At 37.1% G+C, this 27,809-nt stretch overlaps 2 protein-coding genes across 3 annotated transcripts in view; both read left to right on the top strand.

Moving 5' to 3' along the window:
• The window catches only part of RAB6A (RAB6A, member RAS oncogene family), a 78,236-nt gene that overhangs the window by 37,165 nt on the left and 13,262 nt on the right, over positions 1-27,809 (top strand). Inside the window, exons 3-6 of one of the 2 annotated variants that reach the window (XM_081240867.1) lie at positions 4,665-4,718; positions 6,305-6,410; positions 8,258-8,369; positions 16,407-16,500. In XM_081240867.1, coding sequence (XP_081096993.1) covers positions 4,665-4,718; positions 6,305-6,410; positions 8,258-8,369; positions 16,407-16,500 — 366 coding nt within the window. Of the gene's footprint in view, positions 1-4,664; positions 4,719-6,132; positions 6,239-6,304; positions 6,411-8,257; positions 8,370-16,406; positions 16,501-27,809 lie in introns of both variants that reach the window. The other variant, XM_081240868.1, reaches the window with a different exon arrangement.
• Positions 3,420-4,147, top strand: LOC308620012 (ubiquitin-conjugating enzyme E2 D2). Its single transcript, XM_081239360.1, has one exon. The coding sequence runs from the start codon at positions 3,638-3,640 to the stop codon at positions 4,079-4,081; it is 444 nt and encodes a 147-aa protein (XP_081095486.1). The 5' UTR covers positions 3,420-3,637; the 3' UTR covers positions 4,082-4,147.

Here is a 27,809-nt window from a genome sequence, read left to right as displayed (position 1 = left end):
CATCTTCTTTCTGGGGTCGTTTTCCTTTCCTCATTCTTTTTATTTAGCTCTGTTACTCAATTTTAGATTCTTTTAACTTCCCCAGTCTTTTCTTCCTTGGTCATTGCCTCTTTCAACTCATTATTTCTCTATTTTCTCTTGCTAGAGAAGGCAGCAACCAGGCAACAGAGCTTTACGTTTGTTTGGACCACAGAAGGAAACTGATTATCATTGCTTTGTACAGAAGAAAACTTGTTTTCCTTACCTAATTAGTTTTGTATTGGAAAAATCATGTCCCATATGGAAAATCATAATGTTTTTTTTACAAAGCAGACCCCTGCCCCCTCAAAACCAATGAATTAGTTAACATTTAAGATAATATGAAGTTGTAAATTAAGATACATAGGAGAATTTTCTTTTACCTTTGGTTTCTTCTGCAGTTATTGCCTTTTGCATTTTTTTAAGGAGATGAGCAAGAAGCAGCACTAATGTCTCATCCATCTTTTATGAAAATTTGAATTAGTTCCTCATCAGTAGCATTCAAGATGCTGGAAAAGCTGATAACGATTAGTTTCCCAGCCATCTCCTTTCTTTTCTTCCTGCTGTTGGCTTAATTCTTACAGCTGATCGACTTCTATGCTGTAGTAGCTCAGCTTGGAATAAAATTAACTAAAAAGAAGAGTAACAACAGGATGTTTTTCAGGTTAATCTTGATCTTTATGAGTTCAGTGGTATAAGTGATGCCCCAAAACTAGGATAGTACAGTGCAAGGAGGGGACTGTTGTACATTTTATCATAAAGTCTGACTTTGTACTAATTGTAAAAACATTTATATGTCTTGACTGTGAGATCTGAAAATGCTTGTTTCTATTTATAGGCATTAAAAATTATTTTGGGCTGTTTATAACAAACATAAAATAACATTGATAAGTGACATGAGAATTTTTTTTCATGTAAAAGAAGTCTAAAGGTAGTGTGTTTCAGTGCTTGTGTGGCAGCTCCATGGTCATCCAGGACCAAGACTCCTTCTTTCTTTTTAACCTGATCTAATATATGACTTCCATATTGAAATTTGCCTCATGGTTACTGAATGGTTCTTGGAGTTCCAGCCTTGGTAGCCACAGTTCAGGAAGAAAGACGGAAGAAAGGGGGGAAAAACAACGTACCTCCCAAATGAGTTAACCCCATTTATTTAAAGTTCAAAGAAGCCTGGAAAATGTAATTTTTTTCATGGGAAAAGTATGGTTTTAAGTAAATGTTTGGTTGTGTTAGTAAGGAAGAAGGGGTAGATGGATATTTGTGTAGGTAGTTAACTACCTCTGCCACACTGTCTGAGTAAATGAGGTTCTACTGGTGAGATTTCTTAAATGCAGCTATGCCACTCCTGTACACTCCTGAGGTTTGTCAATTAGATGCTCTTACATAGTAATTCAAGTTTATAAGCCCGTTTTCCCACCCTATGGCAGATATAATTCTCAGATTGAATGTCATAAGGTGGAATTAGTACTTAGGTTGTGTATTAGTCACATAGTTTGGGATAAAGGAGGAAGCATCGTCTTCTGTTGTTGTTTGTTTTAAAATACAAGTCTGTGTGAAATGGAAATCAACAAAACTACTCAAAAAAAATAAAGGAGACCTAATTAAATGGAGAGACATCCCAGGTAAATAAATCAGAAAACTTAATATTGTTAAGATGTCAGTACCAACCACCCAAAGCAATCTACAAATTCAGTGCAATCCCTATCAAAATTCCTACTGCCATTTTTGTAGAAATGAAAGACCTGATCCTAATTCACCAAGATATTAATAGCCAAGGTATTATTGAAAAAGAAAAATAAAGTTAGAGGACTCACACTTCCCAATTTCAAAATTTCCTACAAAGCTACAGTAATTAAAACAGTGTGGTAATGGCATAGGGTAGACATACAGACCAATGGAATAGGATGGAGAACCTATAAATAAATATATATATCTCTTGACAATTGATTTGCAGTAGAGGCACCAGGCCCAACCTACAGAATAGGGGGAAATATTTGAAAGTTACATATCTGATAAAGATTTAATATCCAGAATATATAAAGAACTCCTACAAATCAAAAACAAAATGACAAACTCAATTTAAAGATAGGCAAAGGACTGAATAGACATTTCTCCAGAGAGGATATACAGATGACCAATAAGCACATGAAAGCATGAAAAGATGTTTAGCATCATTAGTCATTAGAAAAATGCAAATCAAAACCACAGTAACATTTCACTTCACACCCACTAGGATGGCTATTTATATAGAAAAGGGAAAATAGGAATATATCACTAGTGGGACTTTAAAATAGTGCAGCTGCTGTAGAAACTTTCCTCACAAAGTTAAGTAGAATTACCATATGGCCCAGCAATTTTACTCCTAGGTATATACCAAAAAGAATTGAAAACAGGAACTCATAGTAGCCAAAAGTGTCCATCAATAGATGAATGGATAAACAAATTGTCATATATCCATACATTGTAATTTGGTATTGCTTAATGGGTACAAAGTTTCTGTTTGGGGTGGTGAAAAAGTTTTGTAAATAGTGTTGACAGTTGTACAGTTGTGAATGTAATTAATGCCATTAAATTATACACCTAAAATTCGTTAAAATGTCAAATTTTATGACAATTTAAAAATAAAACCTATATTTTATTTTTTTTAGAAAGTTTTTTTTAAAATATTTATTTATTTGGCTGTGCCGGGTCTTAGTTGCAGCATGCGGAATCTTTGTTGCCGTGTGTAGGATCTTCACTGTGGCATGCGGGGTCTTTTTAGTTGTGGCATGTGGGATCTTTAGTTGCGGCATGTAGGATCTCGTTCCCCGACCAGGGATCAAACCCGTGCCCCCTGCATTGGGAGTGCAGAGTCTTAGCCACTGGACCACCAGAGAAGTCCCAAAACCTATCTTTAAAAAATTACATCAGTGTCAGTGTAGGTTCATCAGTCATAACAAATGTACTACCACTCCAGTAGGGGATGTTGACAATAGGAGATGCTATGCATATGTGGAGGCAGGGGGAAAAGGGGAATCTCTGTACCTTCCTTTCAGTTTTGCTATGAACCTAAAACTACTCTTAAACCCTCTTAACCATTTTTTTAAAAGACTTTTTTAAAGAGCAGTCGTGTATTTTATCACAATTTAAAAAATTTTACATGTATGTATAAAGTGTATATAAAATATATAATGTGGGCTTCTCTGGTGGCGCAGTGGTTGAGAGTCCGCCTCCCGTTGCAGGGGACACGGGTTCGTGCCCCGGTCCGGGAAGATCCCACATGCCACGGAGTGGCTGGGCTCATGAGCCATGGCCGCTGGGCCTGCACGTCCAGAGCCTGTGCTCCGCAACGGGAGAGGCCACAGCAGTGAGAGGCCCACATACCGCAAAAAAAAATTAAATTAAATTAAATTAAGGCATAAAGGGGCCGCCGCCGGGTGATGCGGTGACCCCTGCGGCAGGCTCAGGAGCCGAGTGGGCCACGGCCCCAAGTCCGTCCCGCCGGACCCGCGCTCCGGAGCCCCCCATCTTCTCCGGCCGACCCGCGATCACCGAGGCGGCCTCGCGCCCCCTCATCCCTTCCCCGTCCCTCCCCTGCCCCTGTTCCCGCCCCGGGGGCCGCCTCCACCTGCCTCCCACGATGGCTCTGAAGAGAATCCACAAGGAATTGAATGACCTGGCGCGGGACCCCCCAGCACAGTGTTCAGCAGGTCCCGTTGGAGATGATATGTTCCATTGGCAAGCTACAATAATGGGGCCAAATGACAGTCCCTATCAGGGTGGAGTATTTTTCTTGACAATTCATTTCCCAACAGATTACCCCTTCAAACCACCTAAGGTTGCATTTACAACAAGAATTTATCATCCAAATATTAACAGTAATGGCAGCATTTGTCTTGATATTCTACGGTCACAGTGGTCTCCAGCACTAACTATTTCAAAAGTACTTTTGTCCATCTGTTCTCTGTTGTGTGATCCCAATCCAGATGATCCCTTAGTGCCTGAGATTGCTCGGATCTACAAAACAGATAGAGAAAAGTACAACAGAATAGCTCGGGAATGGACTCAGAAGTATGCGATGTAATTAAAGAAATTATTGGATAACCTCTACAAATAAAGATAGGGGAACTCTGAAAAAAAAAAAAAAATTAAATTAAAATTTAAAATATATATATATAATGTATGTGAATATATATGATATATGAAATGTATAAAATATGTATATAAAGATAGATTTTTAAAGTATATATAAATATAAAGCAAATATAGAAGTATATGTTAGAAAGAGTTGGACTTTTATTCCCAACTCCACAGCAGAAGCTTTGTGTCTTTAGACAAGTTATTTAACTTCTCCAAACCCCAATATTGTTATGTATAAAATAAGAAAAATAATGATGCTACTAGCTACTTTGTAGAGATGTATTAGCATTAGAGATGATCATGTAAAGGGCCTAAAAGAATCTCTAATACATAGCAAGTGCTCAGTAGGTAGAAGCCATTATCACTGAAAATTTTGTTCATTTTTATTTGGCTATGATATGTTTATATGTTTATTCATTATTTCTTCCACAATCATAATTCCCACTTGAACCCTAAACTGCTGACTGCCATTAAACTATTACTATTTTTAACTTCTTTGTTTTGTTTTGTTTTGTTTTGTTTTACAGGCAACAATTGGTATTGACTTTTTATCAAAAACAATGTACTTAGAGGATCGAACAGTGAGTAATGTTTTCAGTGTGCAATTTTCTGCAACACTCCAGGATAGAAAATTATGATCAAAACTATAATCAATGATTGTCACCATAAGAAGTACTTAGCAAAGTTGCCAAAGTTAGTTTACAGGCCTTGAGAAAAACTGTTATTATAGAGTGAGTAGTACTTAGCACTTTGAGTTTTTTATCCCCAAGTAGAATCCAAAGGGGAGAGAAAGCTGTTATTTGTAAAACTCTGATGGCCCTAGGCTTGTTAAACAAAATTTTGTCTTGATTTGGAAAATTATAACAAATAGCATTGAGATAAGACTATTTTCATGAAGAAATTAGAGTTGCTAAAGACCTTTTGAATACCACTCTTGAGGCATTCAAAAAGATTTCATTTGAATATCACACAATTTGTGAACTTCAAGGTTTTATTTGTCAGAATATGATATGTACCAAAGTGACTATGAATAGAAAAAAGTAATGTGTATTTACTTGTTAGATTTTTGTCTTCCATCTTATGGAATACTCCTTTTAAGTGCAGTATAAATCCTGTATTCTAGCCTGCTATCCCTTGAAGAGATTTCCTGTCACCTAAACAGTGACTCTCTTAAATGCATTATTTTGGGATCTATACCCAAAAAAGTTATCTCTAATGCTATTTCTTATAAGTTTGTGAGTTTTTTTCTTTTGGATGTTCTCTTTTATGTTTTAACATATAGCATTTTATTTCTTAAAATTTGAAAACAGAAGCTGCTTTATGATGGTAAGAGAACTTAATGCTTGTTTTCAGGCTTTTCTTCCTGGAATGTAGATGTGAAAAAGTAAGAAAGTAAAGATATTTTTATGTAGGGTTGCAAAAAGATATTTCTCCTTTTTGCTAGATTATAGACAGTGTTCTAGGAAGAAATGTGTGGGAGAAGCATAAGCACAGTAGTCAGAGATCCAATTTCAAAGTGTTCTGGATCCAATAGAGAAAAGAGACATTTTATTTTAGTTTCAGAGAGGCTTGCAGAAAAGCATTAATTCCTTTTCTCTGATAGCCTGAGCTGCTCACTGACATTTACCTTTGTTTTTCCCTTTTATGCTCACTATTTGAAAATCAGCAGTCTACTTTTGCTCTCCGGAACACATAGGATTCAAAGAGAGGTTACAGGGAGGGGAAAAAAAAGGAAGCTGTACTTCTGATTCTGTGAAATCTTTCATATTGCCATTTTTTTCAGTTATGTACCTTCAGGGCAAGCCAAATTTAAATATTATTCCCTTTTGAAAAAGGAAAGGAGTTTTGTGTTATTTTCATTCCTCACATCCCTGTAACCTTTTGCATGAGTTTCCTTTTTACCTCCTTGCCACCCTCCTCCCTTTAAAAACATTATTTCTTTTTAGTATGAGTTTGGTTTTTTTTTTTTTTTATTTATTTTTTCCCATCCCACAGATCAGGCTGCAGCTATGGGATACTGCGGGTCAGGAACGTTTCCGTAGCCTCATTCCCAGTTACATCCGTGATTCTGCTGCAGCCGTAGTAGTTTACGATATCACAAGTAGGTATTTTGCAACGGGTTGACCTTTCTTATTTTTCTTGCTTGTTTGACTGATTTTATTGTTAGGTACGATTGCAATTATGGGACACAGCAGGTCAAGAGCGGTTCAGGAGCTTGATTCCTAGCTACATTCGTGACTCCACTGTGGCAGTTGTTGTTTATGATATCACAAGTGAGTGGGGGGAAATTATGCATTTCTAATCTTTCAACCTTTAGCTTAGTTGCATGCATGTTCTTGTCTTGTGCTTGTTTTCTATACTGGCATGTAAAAATGAGTTTTATCATAGCAAACCTTATCACAGGCCAGCTAGGTCAGAGTATTTGCTTTGGTGCTTGTACCAATATGCAGAGTATTTGCTTTGGTGCTTGTACCAATATGCTTTATTTCTACTGTGCCAGGTTTTTTTGCCCTGTAATTTTTCCTTTAGGTCTAATTACGAATCCTCTCCAAGGCTTTCTTAGTATCCTATTATCCCTACACCATAATTATGGTTGGAAGAATGTCTCCTTTTTTATTTAACTTGATCTCAGATTTCTCTAAAATAAAATAATCTGCATTTAAGTCTCTTGCCAAGTTCTCCAGATCCTTCAAGGCTTCTGTTGAGACTGTTAAAAGCTTCTGCTAGCCAACTTTTCTCTGCTTTCCCCTTCCAGCCATCCTCTCTCTATAGAGGAAGGCAGAGAAAACATAATGTGCAGTTTTCTATTAATCATTTTCATTTGAATGAAATCTGGATTCTCTGACTTATTTACTTGGTTGCTAACGAATTATACTTCCATTTCTCTCCAAGAAAAAAATTTAAATGGGAGACTAAAAAAAGTAATGGTCTTCCTTTTTCTTTTCCTTCAAGACTGACTAATAATGCCTTTGGCTTTTTAAGTGACTGTAAATTTTGAATGGAGCACCGGTGACTGACAGGGAAATGCTATCTGATTAAAATTGTCTTTGTGAATCAGTTTATGATATATTAGGCAATATTAAGCATCATTCCATATAGTGCTCCATAATTTATAGGAAGACCAGGATAGTACCACATCTTGGACTTCTTTAAAAACATCTTATATAAACAATCTACTGATTTGAGCTAGTAATATTATTAGTATACATTTTTGCATATTTGCTCAACCAGAAATCATACCTACTTAACAATAATTACAATGGCAGAATTATAAGAGGTTTGCATTCAGAGACTTCTTTTTTTTTGGTTAGGTGCCAACTGCAGTCTTTCTTTTCTTGAAGCTTTTCTTTGGGTTGCTACTTGTTTTAAAAATGTATGTTCATTATTGTGCATTCACAAGTTTTGCAGCTTTAAAATGTTTGTGCTTACTTTAACCAAATCAAGTAAAACCTGGTATATTTTTCTTTGAAATTTGTGCACATGCCATTAAAATATTAGCAAGTTGTTTTCTTTAGCTGCTGTAAGATGTATTGAAGTACTCTACTTAGAATCCAGGGCTAGAAAAGATGGATTTTTTTATAAGTGATTCTGGTACATTAAACTAATAAACTTCAAGTTAAAGTGATCACAAACTGAATAAGCAATGCAAACAGTGGTGTTGAAAGCTATTTAAAGGCTTTACAAATTTTGTGGATGTGTTGGGACTTACTGGCTGACATACTTTTGGAGATGCTTTCTTTGTCATGTTTGGTATGTTTAAGTGATCAAAAAAGCATTGTGGCAACATGACACCATATTATCTGCCATAGCTGTCCTTACATTTAAAATTTTTTTTTCAATTACATATAGTACATTATACTCACTTGGTCATGTCCAAAAATTTTAAACTATTATAAAAGGTACCTTAAGGACTTTACTATTGTGATTTGTTTAGATCATTGATATTTATATTCAGATAAAATGGAGTTATGTTGCAGGCACATTAAAAGTGGGTCCTAATGTGCCAACCCCCTTCCAATTTACAGTACTTTTTTTTTCCTTTTTTTTCTTTGTTTGGTCCTTCACTTGGGGCGGCACTTGCAATAACACTAATCTCTCTGTCCACCCTCCTATATACCAGATGTTAACTCATTCCAGCAAACTACAAAGTGGATTGATGATGTCAGAACAGAAAGAGGAAGTGATGTTATCATCATGCTAGTAGGAAATAAAACAGATCTTGCTGACAAGAGGTATGGAATGATTTCATATTTGTATGGAATGTTTGATTTCTTTGTTAAGCAGCCTGTTTTTTTTTTTTTTTTTTTTTGTGGTACATGGGCCTCTCACTGTTGTGGCCTCTCCCGTTGCGGAGCACAGGCTCCAAATGCACAGGCTCAGCGGCCATGGCTCACGGGCCCAGCCGCTCTGCGGCATGTGGGATCTTCCCGGACCGGGACACAAACCTGTGTCCCCTGCATCGGCAGGTGGACTCTCAACCACTGCGCCACCAGGGAAGCCCAGCCTGTTATTTTTGTTAGTGAAAAATAGCTTTAAAAGGAGACATGTTTAATCCTTAATTTTATACCCCTGCCCCTTTTCTTTAGTGTGGGGACCTGAAATAGAAAGGTAAACATTAAACTTAGTCCTGCGAACTTCCTGGCGGTCCAGTGGTTAGGACTCTGTGCTTTCACTGCCGAGGACCCAGGTTCAATCCCTGGTCAGGGTACTAAGATCCTCCAAGCTGAGCAGCACGGCCCACCAGCCCTCTCGCCCGCCCCCCACACAATAAAACACACATTAGGGCTTCCCTGGTGGCACAGTGGTTAAGAATCTGCCTGCCAATGCAGGGGACACAGGTTCAAGCCCTGGTCTGGGAAGATCCCACATGCCACAGAGCAACTAAGCCCATGCCCCACAACTACTGAGCCTGTACTTTAGAGCCCCGCGTGCCACAACTGCTGAAGCCCGCATGCCTAGAGCCCGTGCTCCGCAACAAGAGAGGCCACCGCAGTGAGAAGCCTGCACACTGCAACCAAGAGTAAACCCTCACTCACTGCAACTAGAGAAAGCCCGCGTGCAGCAAGACCCAACGCAGCCAAAAATAAATAGATAAAATAAGTAAATTCATTAAAAAAAAAAAACCCATTAAACTCAGTCCTTAAAGGAAACTAAACTTTTTGGGTTTGTGTAAGCTCGTGTGTAAATAACTCTTGTACAAGATTGTTTACACATGAAGCTGATAACTATTTTGCATTTTTTAGGGCTCATAAATATGAGCAGTGTTCTGCTAAAGAACAAAATGTTTTACAAATCCTATCTTTAAAAAAGTATTCGTAATGATTAAATGCACACTCTTTTGGTAGTCTTCTTATAAATATTCATTATAATTCAGTGGTGTAGTTTTTTCTTTTCTTTTCTTTTCTTTTTCTTAATTGTATGGTTGAGCCAGACTGTGAGGTTGAACTGAATAGCTTGATTGTGATACCTTAGTCAAATGAGCAAAGACATATTCAGGTCACAGGATGCAAAATGTATTAACATTCACTGTAGAACCTGTGGCTTGAATATCTGCCTTTAGCATTCCTAAGTGATCTACTGGATATTCTTTCTGCTTTAAATAGTCTTGACCATTTATTTAATATTCGAAGCTTTTACTATTTATTATTTGTTTATTCATTAGTTGGATACTGAAATTCCAGTAATGAACTTTTGCTATTAATTAAAATGTTACAAAGAAACCCAATATGTTCAAAGACATATGAAATGTTAAGCCCATTTCTGCCATGGTACCTCATTTGGAATTGGCAAGAAAGTCTTTCCTAATTTAAAAGTAAATTCAGCATATGATTTCAACTTTTCTTTATGAAAATCATTTTTTGGACATCAATTGCTATCATAAATTTTCACTATTTTATTTAGCTTCAGTATGAGAATTTGAAGATCATATAGGTATATATTCTTCTAGTGGAGAGTCGCTAGATATCTTCACTGTTAAATAGAAAAATTGTATATCTGAATTGTTTCCCTTTATAGCCAGAGTTATCTAAAAGAATGCTTACAAGCATCTGTTCTTTTACTGCGTAATATTTGAGTATACAAATGCTAGAAACATCTAAATTATGTTTACAATAATTTTTCTTTAAGGAAATATTTGTCCATTGCTTTAGAATTACCATATTTCTCAGTAATTTTTGCCAGACTATCACCCTTCAGTTATTCACATTTAAAAGAATTAAGAATCTTTAAAAAAATTTTTTTTTACTTTACTTTTATTTTATTTATTTATTTATTTATTTATTTGCGGTACGTGGGCCTCTCACTGTTGTGGCCTCTCCCGTTGCGGAGCACAGGCTCCGGACGCGCAGACTCAGCAGCCATGGCTCACGGGCCTAACTGCTCCGCGGCATGTGGGATCTTCCCAGACCAGGGCTCGAACCCGTGTCCCCTGCATCGGCAGGCGGACTCTCAACCACTGCGCCACCAGGGAAGCCCTTTTTTTACTTTTAAAAAGTAAAAGAATTAAAGTTTTGTTCGTTCCACTAAAATAATTGGGGGGAGGTCATCTATTTTTATTATTTAAATTTTAATGTAATAGTTGCAGGATTTTTTTTTAATTGAAGTGTAGTTGATTTGCAGTGTTTCAGGTATATAGCAAAGTGATTCAGTTATACATATATATATGTATTTATCCTTTTTCAGATTCTTTTCCATTATAGACTATTACAAGACACTGAATATAGTTCCCTGTGCTACATAGTAGGTCCTTGGTATTTTTCTGTTTTACACACAGTAGTGTGTATCTATTAATCCCGAATTCCCAATAAAATAATTTTTAAATGAGTAAAAGTTTTAAATTTTTTTAAAAAGCATTAAAAGAAAATCTTTTGGGAGTGGGTGGCCTTTTATAAACATGACGTGGAATCCTAAAGCCATAAAGGGAAAGATTGATAAGTTTGAACACATAAATATAAAGATCATATTCACCTATTAGGTTAGCCATTATTAGGAAGATTAATAATGCACAGTATCATCAAGAGTCTGAATAAACAAACACTGAAACTGTAACTAATCTTTAGAGGAAACGGTTTAACGTATCAGTATTTAAAATACTTATTGACTCAGATCCACCTCCAGTAACTTATTCCACAGATATACCACAGAAATGTGAAAAGATGAACATACAAGAATTATTATTACATTATTTATAATATTAAATAATTAAAATCAGTCTAAATGACTGCTAGTTATAGTAGCATTTTATAAATGAAATTCTTCTAGCCACTAAAAAAATGAGAAGAATTTATTGCTGTCTAATACGTGAAGCTTAAAAAAAAAACTTGATCAATGTGTATACATGAATCCTTTTTGTTTTAAAAATACATATATACACACACACCATCCTATATATATATATATATATATATATATATAGACATCTTTCCTTTGGCCTAGAACAAATCTTCATAAGCATACATGAACTTAACTGTAGTTATCTTTGGGAAGAAAGTGGGATTATAGAGGAGTTTATTGTAATGATTGGTCTTTTAAAAATTACTTTTGTAATCAGAAAAAAAATTTTTTAATAAAAGCAGTTCAGGGGCTTCCCTGGTGGCGCAGTGGTTGCGAGTCCACCTGCCGATGCAGGGGACACGGGTTTGTGCCCCGGTCCGGGAAGATCCCACATGCCGCGGAGCAGCTGGGCCCGTGAGCCATGGCCACTGAGCCTGTGCGTCCGGAGCCTGTGCTCCGCGATGGGAGAGGCCACAACAGTGAGAGGCCCGCGTACCGCCAAAAAAAAAAAAAAAAAAGGCAGTTCAAAGTTAAATGACTTTACCACTTTCTCTGACAATTAAATATTTTTTTCGGGACTTCCCTGGTGGCGCAGTTGTTAAGAATCTGCCTGCCAATGCAGGAGACACGGGTTCAATCCCTGGTCCAGGAAGATCCCACATGCCTCAGAGCAACTAAGCCCGTGTGCCACAACTACTGAGCCTGTGCTCTAGACCCTGCGAGCCACAACTACTGATCCCGCGTGCCACAACTACTGAAGCCCGTGCTCCTACAGCTTGTGCTCTGCAACAAGAGAAGCCACTGCAATGAGAAGCCCGCACACCGTGACAAGGAGTAGCCCCTGCGCACCACAACGAAGAGTAGCCCCTGCTTGCTGCAACTAGAGAAAGCCCACGTGCAGCAACAAAGACCCACTGCAACCAAAAATAAATAAATAAATAAATGAAATTTATTCTTTAAATAAATAAATAGTTTTTTCATGAAAACTTGGAGGAAAGACCAGAATATATGTTTCCATGTCTCAGCACCTAGATTCTCAGTATTCTTGATGTCCCCTGTGGCCCAGTGAGTCCCAGATGTTTCAAACCTGAGAATCACTTGGTAAACATGGCTTATTAGATCTCTTTTAAGATTCTGGCTATAAAGGATCATGGTCAACCTTAAAATTTTTAATGTTTTTGATCCTCCTTCCAGATTCAGTTATTTTAACTAACCTTTCTAGGTGCTTCTGACAAACTCAAACCACAGTTGTGAACATTGCTATAGCTAACTTTCAACCATTTTATGGGGGTGACTTATAGTCTAAAACTAGTTAGGATTTATGCCTAGAATTCTTCACATGTAGGATTTACAGACTAATAATCATTCATTCAGGAGGTATTTGTTGAGTACCACTTATGTTTCAGAGAATGCCACTCTAGGATAGACCAGTGAACAAAAAAGACAAGTCTTCAAGGAGCTTTTATTCCAAGAATAAACCAGACAATAAATAAGTCAAAAAATACATAGTATTGGGGCTTCCCTGGTGGCGCAGTAGTTAAGAATCTGTCTGCCAGTGCAGGGGACACGGGTTCGAGCCTTGGTCCAGGAAGATCCCACATGCCGTGGAGCAGCTAAGCCCCTGTGCCACAACTACTGAGCCCGTGTGCTACAACTACCGAAGCCCGCGTGCCTAGAGCCCATGCTCTGCAACAAGAGAAGCCACCGCAATGAGAATCCCATGCACCACGACAAAGAGTAGCCCCCGCTCACTGCAACTAGAGAAAGCCTGCGCACAACGAAGACCCAGTGCAGCAATAAATAAATAAACAAACAAAAAAAACATAGTATGTTTCGTAGTAATACATGCTAAGGGTGAAAATAAGCAGGGAAAAGGAGTATGAAATGTTAAGGGCAAGTTTGTCATGTTAGATGGAATAGCAGTAGAAGACCTCCCTGAGAAGATGATTGGTTACTTTGAGTAAAGACACTAAGGAAGTAAGGGAGTTAACTGTGCAGAGATCTTGAGGAGATAAAGGCCCTAGGCACATGGCTCAGAAAATACAAAATCACTGAGTTGGGAGTACACAGCTTTTTTGAGAGACAGCAAGGAGGCCTACATAGCTGGTAAACAGAACGATGGAAAGAGTAGTAGGCAGTGAGGTTAAATTAAAACAAAACAAGAAAAGATAATGAAGGCCAGGTCATGTAGGGCAAAGTAAAGACTTTCCGAATGAGATTGGAGGGTTTGAGCAGAGAAGTAGCTTTTCATAAGTCACTGTTTGCTTTGTTGAAAATACATAAGGGTAGCAGAGAGGAGGCTAATCTAGACTTTATTCCAAGCAAGAAATGATGATGACTTGGACCAGGATAGTGGTAGCTTTTGTGGTGACCAGTAGTCAAATTCAGATATTATGTTGAAGATAGAACTGTCAGGATATACTGATGCAATTGATGGAATGCATACAGATGGGTGGAACATGGGATGTGGGGGAAGGAGGAGTCAAGGATTACACCTAGGTTTTTGGCCTGAGTAACTGTCATTAACTGAGATAGGAGAGACTGCATAAAGAGACAGTTTGGGAGGGAATATCATGACTTGAGCTTTTGGTGATTTTAAGTATAGAATGGCTATTAGATATCCTAATAATTAGGTGTCAGGTAGGCAGTTGGATATATGAGTCTGGAGTTCAGAGCAGCAGTCCAGGCTAGATATATGCTTGAGAGGCATCAGCATATAGGTGGTATTTAAAACCATGAGACTGCACGGGGTTGCCAAGAGAGTAATTGTAGATAGACAAGAGGTCCAAGGAGTAAGTTTTAGGGCATCTGAAATAATTGTTTTTAGGAAATTCACACTCAGAAGTGTTTGTGTTTGGGCCTAAAGGTCTGCTGCTGATTGTCAACTTACTGTCAAATTAAGAAAAAATATGTTTTTTAAAAAAATTTATACACAAATACATAGAGAATGAGTGGCTAAAACAAACAGATGTAGTAAAGCATTAATAGTTGCATTGTTCTATATAAGAATAATTTGGGGGCTTCCCTGGTGGCGCAGTGGTTAAGAATCTGCCTGCCAATGCAAGGGACGTGGGTTCCAGCCCTGGCCCGGGAAGATCCCATGTGCCATGGAGCAACTAAGCCTGGGCGCCACAACTACTGAGCCTGAGCTCTAGAGCCCGCAAGTCACAACTGCTGAGCCCATGTGCCACAACTCCTGAAACCTGCATGCCTAGAGCCCATGCTCCGCAACAAGAGAAGCCACGACAATTAGAAACCCGCGCACCGCAATAGTAGCCCCTGCTCAGCGCAACTAGAGAAAGCCCGTGCACAGCAACAAAGACCCAACACAGCCATAAATAAATAAATAAATAAATAAAATTTTAAAAAAAGAATAATTTTATTTTTAGAGAGTGGAGAAATTCAAGAATAACATCTTCTTATAAACAAGAAGACAGTGGAATCTAGTACGTAGGTATAAGTTTGGGGAATAAGGACAGTTCCTCCATAGTAGTAGGATTAGACAGACATAGAGTATAAAAGACACACACATAGGTAGATTGGAAGATAGATATGGTGGGAGCTTGTAGAAATTCTCGTGCATTGCTTTGGTGTTCTGTGTTGTAGGAAGCAGGATTTATCAGCTGATGGCTTAGATCCATTTAATTAGAATAGTTGCATATTTATTAAACACCTATGTGATTGCTAGGCGCTAGGAACACCAAGATAAACAGGATAGTTCTGCACCTGAAGAGCTCACAGCTTGAGAGACACTGCTAATTATGATGTACTACAAAATTCCCTGTAAAAGAAGTACTAATTTGACTCACTTGTTCCACTTACAGAAATCCACAAAATCCAACCTAAAGAAATGATCCAAAGTCACAAAGCACAAAGATGTTCATAGCAACATTTTTCACAGTAGTGTATTGGGTTGGCCAAAAGTTCATTCGGGTTTTTCCATAACATCTTATGGAAAACCCGAATGAACTTTTTGGCCAACCCAATAAAATTTGAAAACAACATACATTTCTAACAGTTTGAGACTGGTTACATAAATTATGATAGTAAATTGACAAATTGTCTAGCCATAAAAAGTTATTTTGCATAAAAGTTTTTAATCACAAAGCTAAATGCTAAAGCTAAGAGAAAATAGCATGCTATTAAGATTTTTAAAATTAAAAAAATACAAGATGGGCTTCCCTGGTGGCGCAGTGGTTGAGAGTCCGCCTGCCGATGCAGGGGACACGGGTTCGTGCCCCGGTCTGGGAGGATCCCACGTGCCGTGGAGCGGCTGGGCCCGTGAGCCATGGCCGCTGAGCCTGCGCTTCTGGAGCCTGTGCTCCGCAACAGGAGAGGCCACAGCAGTGAGAGGCCCGCGTATCGCAAAAAAAAAAAAAAAAAAAAAACAAGATGAGCTCAGCAGGTAAAAGCAAATCACTAAAAAATGCCTTTATAAAAACATTTTGTCAGATATAACATACACACAGAAGTGCACAGATTTTTTTATTGAAGTATAGTTGATTTACAATGTGTTAATTTCTGCTGTACAGCAAAGTGATTCAGTTATACATATATATACATTCTTTTATATATTCTTTTCCATTATGGTCTATCATAATATTAAATATAGTTCCCTATGCCATACAGTAGGACCTTGTTGTTTAATCCATTCTCTATTTACTAGTTTGCATCTGCTAACAAACTCCTACTTCATCCCTCCCTCCCTGCAGCAACCACAAGTTTGTTCTCTATGTCTGTGAGTCTGTTTCTGTTTCATAAAAGTTCATTTGTGTCATATTTTAATTCCACATATAAGTGATGTTGTATGGTGTTTGTCTTTCTCTTTCTGACCTAAGTGCACAAATTTCAAGTGTATTGCAGCTTGATAAATTTTCAAACTAGTCTTGCCTGTATAACCAGCACCAGATCAAGAAAAGTTTTTTTCGGAACCTTGTTTATAATCTTTATATCATTATCTTTCAAAAAGATGAGTTTATCTTTTTTATTTTCTACAGGCAAGTGTCAATTGAGGAAGGAGAGAGGAAAGCCAAAGAGCTGAATGTTATGTTTATTGAAACTAGTGCAAAAGCAGGATATAATGTAAAGCAGGTAAGTGTTTTTTCATTATGGGTGAGTTGAGGTTATCAAATTGAAAAAACATAAAATAATTGTGTGAGTTTTCTATTCTCTAGTGTAAGATATTCTTCCATTTGGCAATAGCAGGCCTCATTAATTAGCGACATATCACAATGAACAGTGAAAAATCTAAATGTGGCATAGTTTGGGAAAAAGAGAAAAGACTTGCCAAACTTTTCAGATTGTTCATAGGACACGTATTTCATTTTGATTACAAGATTATGATTATAAGATGATTGCTAGGTTGTAAACTCACCATACACTCACTAAATCCCAACTGCATTGTTTCAAGGTAAATTTTCCTTATTTTAGTGTTTGATAGTAAGATTATGATAAAGCAGGTATTTGCTTTCAGGCATGGTATTTTGCTTGTTGTTGTAAAAATACATTCTGGTTACTTTGTCCTTAATAAACTGCTGGTGTTTTAACAGAGTTTATAACAGGAGTGTTTTGGGGATAGGAAAATATGGGGAGATCTCACATTGTCAAACTGTTTTCTAAAAGATGGGGTAACCAAAAACTTACCTGCTTAATTCTTCAGGGCTACGTGTCGTGAGTAGTGGTCCCAGATTTATAGGATTTACCTCCCAATAAATTATTTTTTAAATTCTACATTATCAGTAGAGGGATAAAGTAAAATCCTTGAAACTGAATAAGTAGAGCTTTATGAAAAATTCTCTATATTGTTTTCATTTTTGATTGTCCCATCTCTCTTTGCCTTGAAACATATGTAAGTAATACTGAATTGTCACTAATTCCCTCCTCCTAGTATACTGTTTCATGGCTCCATATCTTTGTTCTCTTTGCTTAGAATACTCATTTTCTTCTTTTCTGACTGATACCTAGTCATCCTTTTAAGTGTCAGTTTAGATGTCAGCTCTTTAGAGAAATTTTCTCTGACATTCTCCACCATACCTCCAGTTATTATCATCTAGGTATTATCATTTAGTGATACATGACTCTCTTCTGTGTTTCCATAGATCCTTGACTCCTGTGAAACCACTGTCATAGAACTTACCACATTATATTGAAAATAGCTCTCCCATCAAAATTATATATTCTCAGACCTGCCCATGTATTTGGAATTTATTAAAGAGTTTGAGTAGGGTAGGATGAATTAGAAGATTGGGACTGACATATATACACTACTATGTATAATATAGATAACTAATGAGAACCTACTGTATAGCACAGGGAACTCTACTCGGTGCTCTGTTGTGACCTAAATGGGGAGGAAATGTAAAAGAGTAGATATATGTATATGTATGACTGATTAACTTTGCTGTACAGCAAGAAACTAACACAACATTGTAAAGCAACTATACTCCAATAAAAATTAATTTTAAAAGAAGGATTTGGGCTTCCCTGGTGGCACAGTGGTTGAGAGTCCACCTGCCGATGCAGGGGACACGGGTTCGTGCCCCGGTCCGGGAAAATCCCACATGCCGCGGAGCGGCTGGGCCCGTGAGCCATGGCCGCTGAGCCTGTGCGTCTGGAGCCTGTGCTCCGCAACGGGAGAGGCCACAGCGGTGAGAGGCCCGCATACCGCAAAAAAAATAATAATAAATAAATAAAAAAGAAGGGTTTGAAAAATAGAAGTTGCCATAATATTATCATATGTCACTGCTCTTAAGACAAAGCAATGGTAGCTTCATCTAGCTTTCTCTATTATAGACATTTTGATAAGGATATGAAATAGTTGCTTATATATTAGTATATGGGCTTCTCCAGAATATCTTTCAGTCTGGGTTAATGTCTAAAGAAAGGGTTACTATGGCCCCCTAGTCCTGACCCTAAGTAATCTCATAGGTTTAGAAGCTCTGAAATCATCAGCATACAGTAGGCACCAGTATGTTCATGACATTTAATTGCTTCCAAGTTTAGATAACTCCTAGGGTGTTAAGAATATTGGGTATATCATTCATTTGTTATTTTATAAGCACATAATTTTTTAACAGCTTTATTGAGGTATAATTTACATACCACAAAATTCACTTGTTTTAAGTGTATGATTCAGTTATTTTTAGTGAGTTTACATCATTGTGCAGCCATCATCATAATTCGATTTTAGAACATTTTCATCACTAGGCATGTAATTTTTCCTAAAAGCCTGACCCATACAGACAGATATTGCTAGCCATTGGTAATGAAGAGAGACTTCTTTTACAAAACAGTCTTATCCTGAATTCAAAATCCATTTCCTACTTTTTTATTTATCCTTATTTAGATGATATGTCTGAACATGTCCCTGATTCTACTGGGACTTGATTTTATTATTTTTTAAATATAAATGTGACCAAAATTACTGTTTTCAAACTTTGGAATAGATCTGCCTTTTAATTTTTTGTAGCTTCCTTCTTTTTTTTTTAAATAAATTTATTTATTTATATTTTAAATTTTGGCTGCATTGGGTCTTTGTTGCTGTGCGCGGGCTTTCTCTAGTTGTGGAAGCAGGGGCTACTCTTTGTTGCGGTGCACGGGCTTCTCACTGCGGTGGCTTCTCTTGTTGCGGAGCATGGGCTCTAGGCACGTAGGCTTCAGTAGTTGTGGCATGTGGGCTCTAGAGCACAGGCTCAGTAGTTGTGGCGCACAGGCTTAGTTGCTCCGCAGCATGTGGGATCTTCCTGGACCAGGGCTCAAACCTGTGTCCCCTGCATTGGCAGGCAGATTCTTAACCACTGCGCCACCAGGGAAGTCCCATAGCTTCCTTCTTAACTCACAAAAACCATTACTTTTCATTTTCTAGAGAGTACCACAGTATATTCGAATTTTATTTCAATATTTAGAGAACTATGCTTTGTCAACTCATGTAATTTAGTTAAGGAAGAAAGAAATCCTGGGACCCCCACATTCCCATGAGATAATGAAACCAAAAGAGAATTAAAATCTGACGTTAATAAGCACATTTAAATAACAGGTTAAAAATCTTCCCCTTTTAACTGTCAGTAGTTCATCATATAGAATACATTTCTGTCATGTGTGAATACATTTCTGTCATGTGCAAAAATTACTGATTTTAAGTATTAGCTAAGAAATAAATCATATTTTTTATAGATTGTCTATTCCTTGAATCAGTTTTTATAAAGGAGCTTAAGAACTAATTAACTAGAGTATCATTAAAAAACTTATTTAAATGACCAGAAATGGAAGAAGTGTTTGTCTTTTTTCTTTTAGTTGCACTACAAATCACTCCAGTGTTTAAAAAAAAAAAGCCTTTGATACCACTTGATATATTAGCTATATAGAAAAATTCAAATTTTCCTAAGTAAAATCTAAATCAAACCTGCCAAATAACCATTGCCCAATTCTTGACTCTGGACAATGCCCCTTGTGTGGTTGGAGTTGAGTGCTTATTTTGCAAATCTAATGTTTACCATGCCATTGGAAACTTTGGCAATAGGGGAAAAAAATGTGACAAGTTTTCTCCAAGACAGATGTTTTTGAAACCCATACAGTTTACCATTGAGGCTAAATGTATTTTTCCTCCACCTTGCTGTCTTTGGTAGAGAGTAGAGTACCTTATATCCAAACAAAGATAAGAAAGGATAGAGGTTTTAGAATGGCAAATTGTACCTAGGAATATCTCCTAGGATTAGAGAATTGTTTAATGGTTCTCAACTTTAATATGCATAGTTATCTGAAAGTTTATATACTGGTTCCTGAGGCATGACTCCTGGATATTGATCAGTAAGTCTAGGCTAGTGTCCTAAAGTCTACCTTTTTAATAAGAATCCAGGGAATTTCTCATGCAAACTGTACTTTGTAAAAAGACACAGGAAGCCGTAGAGATGGTTTGGCAAGTATGTCAGATCTATTCAGTTTGATAATTGTTTGAACGAGTATTGATTCCGTACCCCTGCTAGATACAGAAGACAGGCTTACTACACTCAAACTGCTCAATCTTTTGTAGAAGCCAAATTCAGATTACAGGGAATTAAATGTCATGTATCTGAGTGTCAAAAACTCTTGTCTTCATAAAGTAGCAGGACAAATGTAGTGAAACCCGGAAGCTCTTGTGATTTGCTCATATTCACAACTTAGAACTAGTCGTTTAGATACCAAGTCTTATTGATTCTACTTTTCCCATTGCTGTATTAAGGCCCTTGTCTATTGCCTTGCCTGCTACCATAGCTTATTAACTGGTATCGGCCTCCAACCTTGCACTACTTTAGTTTACTCTCCATCCTGCTACCAGAGTGATTGTTTTAAAATGCAGATCTGATCTTGGAGAGGCAGTAATGAGCTGTGTCTTGAAGTGAGATCTGAGTTCCCTGCCTAAGAATTGAACCTGGGTAACCTGGGTGAAAACCAGGAATCCTAGTCCACCAGGGGCTAGAGGCTAGAAGCAGAGTTCCCCTGGTTCTTGCCTCCATTTGAAAGCAAGAATGTTTCAAGGAGGCAAAAACTGTAAAAACAGGTGCAAAGGTGCTTTGCAATGACCTAGAGGGGTGGGATAGGGAGGATGGGAGGGAGGCTCAAGAGGGAGGGGATACGGGGACATGTGTATGCATATGGCTGATTCGCGTTGTTGTGCAACAGAAACTAACACAGTATTGTGAAGCAATTATACTCCAATAAATATCTACTAAAAAATGTACCCTTGTAATAATCAAAAGCAAGTTAAATGTTGATGATATATTCATTTGGGCCAAAAAATTGGCAAAAATTATAAAAATTGCAAGAACCCATAATTGGCAAGAAGATGAGGAAATTTCCTCATTTTAGTTAATTCCTCATGTTAAGTTATTGGTGCAGCCTTTCTCAAGAACTATTTTGCAATAAATGTATAAGGCCTTAAAAAAAAAAGATGCAAAGTTTATTATTAAAGGCAGAGCACAACAAGTGGGAGAGCACACAGAGGAACAGTTTAGTTAAGACAGAAACAGGGCAGAGACACACATACCCGGAGAGAAAGGATGTGCATGTCCTCCCTAATGAGAAGGAGTGCAGTAAAGAGGGGCTTAAGTCATTTATATAGGGCAGTTCTTCTGGGTCTTTGTTTACCTTTGGCCAATTATCTGGTTTCTTTTTCAACACCTGACCTGCCCTAGGACCCTCCCCAACATGTTTGTGCAACTTTTTTCCAAGATGGATTCCAGCCCAGAGGCCTATGGGGGGGCCTTGGCATCACCTATTCTGCAGTGGTGACCCCTCCTTTTTGACCCACAAGGAGCCTTTCCGCACATGTGCAATGTCTCCCTTGCCCCAAGGATGGGAAATATATGACCTCTTGAAATTTTACTCAGACAGAGTTTAGCCCCTCTCTGTTCCTGCCATGACTGTTACCTTAAAGTGTCCTCAGGAGACAAAGCCTGGCTATTTACCCTGTTTCTGTTGTTATTTCTATTTTGAAGTACAAACAGGAGGCTGGTTGTAAATATCTAACCTGGAGCCCACCTATCTCCTGTCTCAGGAAATGCACATAGGAGGCTAATTGTAAGTGTGTCCAGCCTGAAGCCCATCTTTTTCTTGCCCTAAGAAACGTAAACAGGAGGCCAGTTATAAATGCCTAGCCTGGAGCCCATCTATCTCCTGCCTCAGATCTGCTTAGGTTACATCTGTGAGTTTTATCCTGAATTTTAAGCAAACTCCTTAGTATGCTACACCCTGCTGTTCAGAATCTTTGATCTGGCCCCTCCATACATCACTGTCCTGTTCTTTGGCCACTACATACCCATACAATACTTCTTAAAGTGCCCCAAGTTTACTGTGTTCTCACATTTCCATTGTATGTGAATGTCCTTCTTTCTAAAACACTATTTCTTCCATCTGCTATTTGTAATTAAAAACTCAGTTTAAACATAATCAAATTTAGATTAAGTGCTTTTCCTATCTGTTGTAGTAGCACCCTTTTTTACTTTTAATATTGAAGTTTTTTGTCAATTCTGCCTCCCATTAGACTGAACTCAGTAAACGTTCATTGAATGAAAGAATAATATACTGTATTTATTTAATGAGCTTGAGTCTGTCTTAAGAATTTTCTAAGCTGGACTGAACAAGCTTAGAGAATCTAGGTTACATGGGGAATTGTCCTTCATTCAGTATTTTGACTGCAACTTAGGTATAGATACATTGAGTTTCTTTTAATTCAGCTATACTTTTATTGAACTTTTTTTTCCATTAGTTTATTGAGGTAAACATTTATGTATAGTGAAATGCACACATCTTGAGTTTACAATTAGATGAATTTTGTTAAAAGTATATATAAATATAATGACCACACTAATGAAGATATAGAAATATGTTGTTTAATTTCCAAATATTTGGGACATTTCTAGATATTTTATTGTTATGGCTTCTAATTTAATTCTGTTGTGATCAGAGAATATACTCTGTAACATTTTAGTCATTTGTAATTTATTGAGACTTGTTTTATGGCCTAACATGTGGCCTGTCTTGGTGAATGTTCCATGTACACTGGAAAAGAATGTCTTTCTGCAGTTGTCAGATACAGCATTCCATAAATAATATAAATGAGGTCAAATCTTAGATAGCACAGTTAATAGGCTTGTTCAAATCTTAGATAGCCTTAGTAATTTTGGAGGGTAGTGAGAAGGGGCTATTAAAATCTACAACAGCAATATTTGTATCATGTGTTTTGTATATAGTTCAGTCAGCTTTCTTCTTTTTTTCCTTCGCCATGCGGGATTTTAGTTCCCAGGCCAGGGATTGAACCCAGGGCCTTGGCAGTGAGAGCACGGAGTCCTAACCACTGGTCGCCAGGGAATTCCCTAGTTCTGTCAGCTTTTACTTCATGTGTTTTGAAGTTCTGTTTTGGGGTGCATATATATTAGCATTGTTAACTGTCCTCCTAATGTGTTGACTTTTTTAATGTTAAGAAATACTGCTCTTTATCTCTAATAATATTCCTTTTCTTTATCTGATCTTAATATGGCTGCACCAGCTCTCTAATTGCTTATTGTTCATTTGGTATATCTTTTTCTTTGTAAAGTGGGTCTCTTGTAGATGGCATACGGTTGGACCTCCCTTTTTTTTTCTCCAGTCTGAAAATCTCTGCCTTTTAATTGGAGTGTTTGGTTTATTTAGATTTAATGTAGTAGGACTTATATCTACCATTTGTTCTTTGTTTTCTGCTTGTCCCTCTTTCATTTTTGTTTTAATCAAATATTTTTATATTGTGTTTTAATTCCTCTTTTGATCTTTAGCTAAATTTTTTCATAACCTTTTTAGTGGATGCTTAAGGGTTAAACTAGCGTTAATATTATACCATTTCATGTGAAATTATGCACACTGTCCTTCGTGTTATTGTCACATTTTATATTTACATATATTATAAACCTCCATAATAAACATTTAAATTTTTCCCTTAAACAGTAACTAAGAGAAGAAAAAAGATAATATTTTCTATTTATCCATATATTTATCATTTCCAGTGCTCTTCATTCCTAATTATAGATCTGAGTTTCACCTGGTATTTTTCTTTAGCCAGAATAACTTTCTTTACTGTTTCTTATAGGGGTATCCTGGTGATACAGTCTCTCTGCTTTCACATACTCCATAAGGCCATTTGAAGAATAATCTTGAAGAACATTTTGCTAGTTTTTGAATTTGGGGTTGACAGATTTTTTTCTTCCAATACTTTAAAGATGCCTTTCGATTGTCTTCTGGCTTCCATTGATTTTAATGAGAAGGGAACTCTAATTTATATCATTCTCTGTTTGTAATGTGTTGTGGTTTTTTGTTTTTTTGTGGTTTTTTAAAATAAATTTATTTATTTATTTTTGGCTGCGTTGGGTCTTCGTTGCTCATGGGCTTTCTCTAGTTGTGGCAAGTGGGGGCTAATCTTTGTTGTGGTGCGTGGACGTCTCATCACGGTGGCTTCTCTTGTTGCAGAGCACAGGCTCTAGGCTCACAGGCTTCAGTAGCTGTGGCACACAGGCTCAGTAGTTGTGGGTCGCGGGCTGTAAAGCGCAGGCTCGGTAGTTGTGGCGCACGGGCTTAGTTGCTCCGTGGCATGTGCGATCTTCCTGGACCAGGGCTCAAACCCATGTCCCCTGCATTGACAGTCAGATTCTTAACTACTGCGCCACCAGGGAAGTCCCTGTAATGTGTTGTTTTAAAGTATTTTTTCTGCCCCATTTTCTTCTTTTCTCTCCTGGAATACCAGTGGCACATCTGTTAGATGGCTTGATATTACCCACGCCCCCTGGTCACTGAGGCTTTTGCTCATTGATTTTGATATTTTTTCCCTCTTTTTTTTTTTCAGATTAGGTATTATTATTGATGTGTCTTCAAGTTCACTGATCCTTTTTCTGCCATATTTAAACTGTTAAGTCCATCCAGTAAATTTATTATTTCAGATATTGTAATTCAGTCCTACATTTTTTTCATTTATTTCTTAAAACTTCCATTTCTCTGTTGGAATTCCCCATCTGTTCAATCATTATGGTCATTGTTACCTTCGAGTTCTTGAACATATTTATAGTAATTGCTTTGAAATTCTTGTCTGCTAATTCCAACATCTGGGTCAATTCAGAGTCTATTTCTATTGGCTATTTACTTTTTCTCTTGCCTCTAGGTTAGATTTTTCTGTGTTTTTTGTTTTGTTTTGTTTTTTTATGTGTATCTAGTAATTTTTGGTTGTATGGTTGGCATTGTGTGTGCGTAGAAACTCTGGTTTCTGTTATTTCTCTCTGCTAAATTCTGGGTTGTATTATAGCAGGTTGTTATATTGCTGGCTGATCACCATGAACTTGTGGAGTCTTGAAGTTATGCATTGTTTGGGTGGATCTATAGAAAGCCTGAGATGTTTATCAAGCTTTTCTATCTTGGTGGGATTGAAACTCTAAACTCTAAACTCATCTTCTGCTTTCAGATGAGCTCCTTGGAATCTCTCGTACATATGTACCGTTAAAGAGTTAACTGATGATTTGCAGGAATTGTATGTGTAGATATTAGGGCTCCTACTCTTGGCTCCCTCCTTTTTGTTATTTTCTTCCTTAATACAGCCACTCTGGTAGTCAGTTGACACCTCAAACCTGTAAAACTCTAGTTTTCTGCTTGAGTTCTGACCACCCCATATTGTTCAAACGAGGATTGGCTCTTGGGAAAACCTGTATAAAGGTGACTCTCACCCAGTGAGTGTGGGTTCCCTTCTAGTGTGAATTCCTCCTAGTTTGTATCTGCTTTTTGTTGCTCTTGAGAGCCTTCAAATAGTTGTTGTCCACAGTTAGTAAATGCTATCTGCAAGAGAGTTAGTCCTATATAAGCTACTCTGCTGTTACCAAAACTGGAGTCTGTATTGAAATTATGGGGTAAAAATTAAAATATCTGATAAATGAAATAACTGAGACTATTTAGTATGTACATACTTAGTTTTATTTAATATAGAAGACCAGTTTGTTCCACAATTCCATACAGAATTCCTGAATTCTGTATGTTATTGCTTATCTAAGGTTAATGTAAGTAGGTTTTTGAATTAAATTATTTGGTCAGTGAGTAACACATATCAACAGAAGTGACTATGAAGAAATAATCTCAAATTCCTTCTGAGTTTTTATTGTAGGTCAGTCATAATTCAGAAATGGTGCTGGTATTCAAAAATTTACCAGGTAAAATTTACAGTCCAGTCACACTCTTGGAAAACATTGAGAGTCACAGTCTTACGAGCTGTTAAGTAAGCATTGTGTATGTTTGTTCAGCCATGTGTTTGCAAATTGCAGTTACTTTTGATGATTGTGCATTGTACTTATTTTATTTGACAAAATCATGCCTGTTCACCAAGAGGTACACAGAAGTCTTTCTGTATATAAGACATGTATATCAGTACCGAAGGTACCATCTAGTTGTACTTTACATGTACAGAAATGTCTTTTTAATTTTCTGCTAATTGGATTCCTCCTCCCCACTCACTCATGTACTAGATTATAATATGTATAATAAAAGCTTAAAATGGGCTTTCTCTATTGCTCTTTTTCCTTCTTAAACAATTCTAGGAGAGATTTCACTAATGCATCATTTAATGTCTAACCATGGTTCAAGTAATTGGACCTTAATGCCTGAGAACTTTGGCTTAAAATAAAACAAATTTATTCCTACCCAATATGGCTACTTTTTCTTCTTATTTAAAGATGTTCTTTGCTTAAAACCTTTTGCCCTTTAGTCTGGTTTAAGCATTTAACCCTAACATCTTGTTTCTGTCTTAAAGAATATTTTGTAGTTTTTAAATAAAAACTATCAGGGTTAGAACTAGAATATATAATAATAATCTAACATGATCACTTGTAGTATATAGGATATTTAAATAGTGATTTTTATCCTTTCAATATTTCATAAAAAGACAGCCTAAGAAAAATTTACCCTTTATTTTTCTAAATTTGTTTTTAAAAAAGCAATAATATTGCTTTCTTTATGAAAGTTGTCTGGTGTTTAAATTGCTGAAGGAAATTGTAATGATAAGGTGATTATTTAAGGCTCCACCTCATTTTTCATCTGAGAATTAGTACATTCTTTTAATGAAGTATTTAGTGTGTGGGTGTCACCCTCCTTATTATATTCTCTAATTTTACAGTACTGGAAAATGGAATAGGAACTGAAACACTCCTTGATCTGTAACTTCTAGACTCATCCGTGCTTATCAGAAGAAAAAGTTTCGTTTGAAAGAGAAGGGAGGACTTTGTGAGAAATTAATGGTAGCTGATGGGCATCAGCACTAACAAGTCAGTGAAAACTTGTATACCATTCACAGTGGAGTCGTGTGTGTATGTGCACGCGCGTGAATGAAAATTATTTTATACCTGCTGAGAAAACATTTATTTTAAGCATTGGTAGGAATGGTGTCTTTCCTACACCACTGAATCCCATGTCAACCACAGTTCTTGGCTCATAGCAGGTCTTACTCTTATACTTTATCACATACCTTATTCCACCTGTATCAAGTGCCTACAATATGTAGGACCACTGTAGGTTCTTTGGAGAGCATAAAGTTATGTAAAATATGGTTCTTGACTTCAAAAAAAACTTATAGTTGAAGAGAAGAATTACATTCTCATGAAAGCTATGCAGTGAAAGGTAGGTAGTACATGATAAATGCATAGCAAATGCTACAAGATAGTAAGATCCACAGTAATTACTGAGATGTAAAATGAATGCTGGCACAAGGAGGTATATTTGTTGCAGAAATGAAGAAGATCATATACAGTTAGGATGATCAAGGAAGGCTTTGTTTAAAAATGCCGCAAAAGGGACTTCCCTGGTGGCGCAGTGGATAAGACTCTCTGCTCCCAGTGCGGGAGGCCTGGGTTCGATCCCTGGTCAGGGAA

Source organism: Mesoplodon bidens, assembly GCF_964165515.1.
Source record: "Mesoplodon bidens genome assembly, chromosome: 7".
Classification (NCBI taxonomy): Eukaryota; Metazoa; Chordata; class Mammalia; order Artiodactyla; family Ziphiidae; genus Mesoplodon; species Mesoplodon bidens.
The sequence above is the reverse complement of the archived record's forward strand: the minus strand, read 5'-3'. Positions and strand labels throughout refer to the sequence as shown.